This window comes from Sprattus sprattus (genome assembly GCF_963457725.1).
Source record: "Sprattus sprattus genome assembly, chromosome: 8".
NCBI lineage: Eukaryota > Metazoa > Chordata > Actinopteri > Clupeiformes > Clupeidae > Sprattus > Sprattus sprattus.
Genome location: NC_137927.1, coordinates 6,437,283 through 6,441,093, shown reverse-complemented (window position 1 = coordinate 6,441,093; position 3,811 = coordinate 6,437,283). Strand labels below are relative to the sequence as shown.

Sequence of the window (3,811 nt, the reverse complement as noted above, 5' to 3'; positions counted from 1 at the left end):
TTTAATCCGTGTTGGAGTAACACATAACTGCATTTATTCATGTGTAACAATTTATATAGCCTATAAGGAAGTTGTTTAATTTAACTTAGCTGGTTAAATTTGTCAGCCTCGTGTCAGTGTGAGAGTCCAGGAGCCGCTTGTGCAGACACGACTTAAGCTTCATCCGCCCAGCAAAACAGTATCAAAACCAGTGCAGCCTGAGGCTGCCCAATAAGGACTCTCTCTCTTTCTCTCTCGCTCTCTCTCCCTTGCCTCTCGCAGTCTCCCCCACCCCTTCCTCTTTCGCCTCTCCCGCCTCCCATATTCACTCTGAGCTGCTCGGTAGCGCGCCTCGTGCAGCGGGCGGGCAAACGACTCTGGGTTTAGTTCGCGAAAGAGCTTCTGACTGGCACTGCTTCCGTGAGCTTCCGTCTTCCATGTGCGCTGCATGGATGTGCCTTTCGCACTGTCCAGCCAGTAACCGCGGAACGGCTCCAACAGCTCTGACATGTCCAACCCTCCCCACGACCCGTTCTACGCCTCGCCGTTCGGACCCTTCTACCGGAGGCACGCGCCGTACATGGTTCAGCCAGAGTACCGGATCTACGAGATGAACAAGCGGCTTCAGTCGCGAGCGGAGGTGAGTTCGTAGCAGAATGGCTTTGCGTTGCTGTCATCCCAGATGCGATGATCTAGTTTGGGGAGTTATACACCGAAGCACGCCGCGGAGGGTCGTGCATTTTGTATTCAAATGCAGAAGTGAGACGGGACGGGAAGTAAAGTTGACATGACGCGCTGGAAAGCCTTACTTTATTAATGTTTGTTTGGCCTACTTTATTTATTTCGGATAGTTTGAATTGAGGTTGTGGCTTACAAAGCGTACGATGTTTAGTCATTTGTGATGAGATGACGGGTAGTGACATTTGCAGAGAAAGGTGTGTGGGGGGTTATACATGTCTGTCTTCAGTCCACCAGTGACACTCATTTTCCCTAACAGTATGTCTGCCTTAGAATGAAACTTAATTGGTCTGTAAACGTAATTTTTTCCTCCAAAGTATTATTCTGTGGTTTCTGTGTCAGTTAACAAGTAAAGGATTTGTGGAAGTCTGATACCATGTGTTTTTTTTTTAAAGCCATAACTCTGGTTTCCCAGTACAGAATTCTAGATCCTAAAACATCTTAACCTGTAAACTCATACTTAACCTACTCTACTGTAGTCAGTTACAGTTTTGTATAAAACACTTATTCCATAGTCATTATGGTTTATTGATAGCAATTTGTTTGTATAGTGTCAAATGCCATAGAGTTTAACAAAACCAGGTAGATAAGAAATAAAAGAATAGATGACTGTTTTGTTTTGAGCTGTGCTCACTCTTTTCTCACACATCTGACTGAAAACACAACACAGGGACTGGGTTGAAGCTCATACACAGCTTAGGTGGACTGCACAGCACAGCACAGCACAGCACAGCACTGCTGAGAATAACAAGGCACGACACAGTCCTGTACTGAACAAAACTGCACATCATAGCACGGCACAGATCAACACTGTACGCCACAATGCAAGACAGCACAACACAGATCAACACATTACGCCACAATGCAAGACCGTATCGTACAGCACAGCACAGCATGACACAGAGCAGTACAACACAGAACGACACAGCACAGCACAGCACAGCACAGCACACAGCACAGCACAGCACAGCACAGCACAGCACAGCACAGCACAGCACAACACAACACAACACAACACAACACAGACCAAAACAACATGGCACACCACAGAACGGCAGAGCACAGCACAGCACAGCACAGCACATCTGATGTGTGGGAAAGCTCTGAGCTCGTGGACAGAGGTGAAGGAGTCTTGGGTCTGGGTTGTGAGAACAGAATAACTACAATCACAGACACGGCACACACAGCTCTGTGAGCACAGACACGGCACACACAGCTCTGTGAGCACAGACACGGCACACACAGCTCTGTGAGCACAGACACGGCACACACAGCTCTGTGAGCACAGACACGGCACACAGTGTGGAGTGAAAGATGCTCCAGTGTGGAGGGATGGTTCAGCAACTGTATGACAGTGACATTGTTCAACTGAAATCGGACATGCCTGTGGATACATTTCAATCATTTCATTCACGACAGCATCACCCAAATGTGTCGATTAACGAAATGAGAGAAAAATAGACTGTGCCAAAGTAATAACGAATGCTATAGAATATGTATCTAATGCTATATAGTATTTATCTAATGCTATATAGTATTTATCTAATGCTATAAGTATTTATCGCTTCAGATATGCGGACATACTCCGTTGTGAAAACATTGAAGCATATGGTAAGAGTGCTTGAGCCTGATACAGTGTTCCTTCACATGTGTATTTTAGTCAGTCTGTTGTGTCTCTCCTGTATAAACGAGTGCAAGCTACAGTTCAGGACTTATCAACAGGTCAGAGTCATATGATGGAGCATTACTGACTGATTCCTGAAATGTGTTTATTTATTTCGTGTTGACATAAGCCCAGATGTGAGTGCCTTTACGGTTACAGTAAGAATTATGGCCATTGAGCCACTGTTTAATGTTTAAAAAAGTAATTTTCTGCCTTTATTTTGTTTTCTAAAAACATGTACTCTTTCCACTCCTGGTGTCTGGGTTAGAGTGGTGGATCAAGGTGGGTCAAGTAGCAGAAGAAGAGGTGGAAGAGAAAGAGGGATAAAGTGAAAGTGATTGAATGGTAGGACTGTTAAACGATATAGAGATACAGCATGAGTGTTGCTGTAGCTCGTGATCTTTGACTGATCAAGTGCTGAACACACGATGGAAGGGTAGGAGGAGCAGAGAGATGTGATGTATTGATGATCGAGATCTGGAGGAAGGATAGAAGAGGAGAGATAGAGTGATGGAGAGATAGAGTGATGGAGCTGAATAGTAAACGCATAGTTGTAGTATTGACAGGGTTCTAGAGTAGGTAGTAGAAGGGATAGAGTTATATAAAGGGTTATTAATGACTGTATAGACATGGTTGTGTAGTGCAGTGTGTGTGTGAGGGTTGTGTAGTACAGTGTGTGTGCATGTGTGTGGGAGGGTTGTGACTTTAAGAAGTGTGAGGCAATGTTGCTCAGATGCAATGGCACAACAGCATACATTATTCATGAGGAGAGGAGAGGCCCAAGCCCCGGTGGACACACTCTCCACCAGCCTAGCCGCTTGAGATGGCACGCACACGCACGCACACGCACGCACACGCACGCACGCACACACACACACACACACACACACACACAAGCACACACACGCAAACGCACGCATGCACACATGCACGCACGCACTCACGCACGCACACACACACACACACACACACACACACACACACACACACACACACACACACACACACACACACATTGTATGTACTTACACATATACAGTACATACACATACACATACACATACACATACACATACACATACACATACACATACACATACACATACACATACACATACACATACACATACACATACACATACACATACACATACACATACACCACACACAGACACACACCACACACCACACACCACACACCACACACATACATACAAATATGGAAGCCCCTTCTGCTGCTGGTCTCTCAGAGAGGAAACTTGGGGCCAGTTGAGCTTGTCCCGCACTCTGTGCTGCAGTGGTGCTGGCAGTTCCCACACCAGCCAGCTGCTGTTAGCGAGGAAGGCCCTACTAGTTGTTGTGGTGGTGGTGGTGGGGGACGTCAGTAATATGTCATCGCTAAACACTGACTGACGTGTCTCAGAACAAAAG

The 3,811-nt window shown here is 46.0% G+C and overlaps 1 protein-coding gene across 1 annotated transcript in view; it reads left to right on the top strand.

Annotated features, from left to right (window-relative positions):
- Positions 1-487: 487 nt before the first annotated feature.
- LOC308368790 (LIM domain-binding protein 2-like) overlaps positions 488-3,811 on the top strand; it is a gene marked incomplete at both ends in the record, with an annotated part of 34,297 nt that continues 30,973 nt past the window's right edge. Inside the window, one exon of the mRNA XM_080843050.1 lies at positions 488-619. Coding sequence (XP_080699176.1) covers positions 488-619 — 132 coding nt within the window. The remainder of the gene's footprint in view (positions 620-3,811) is intronic.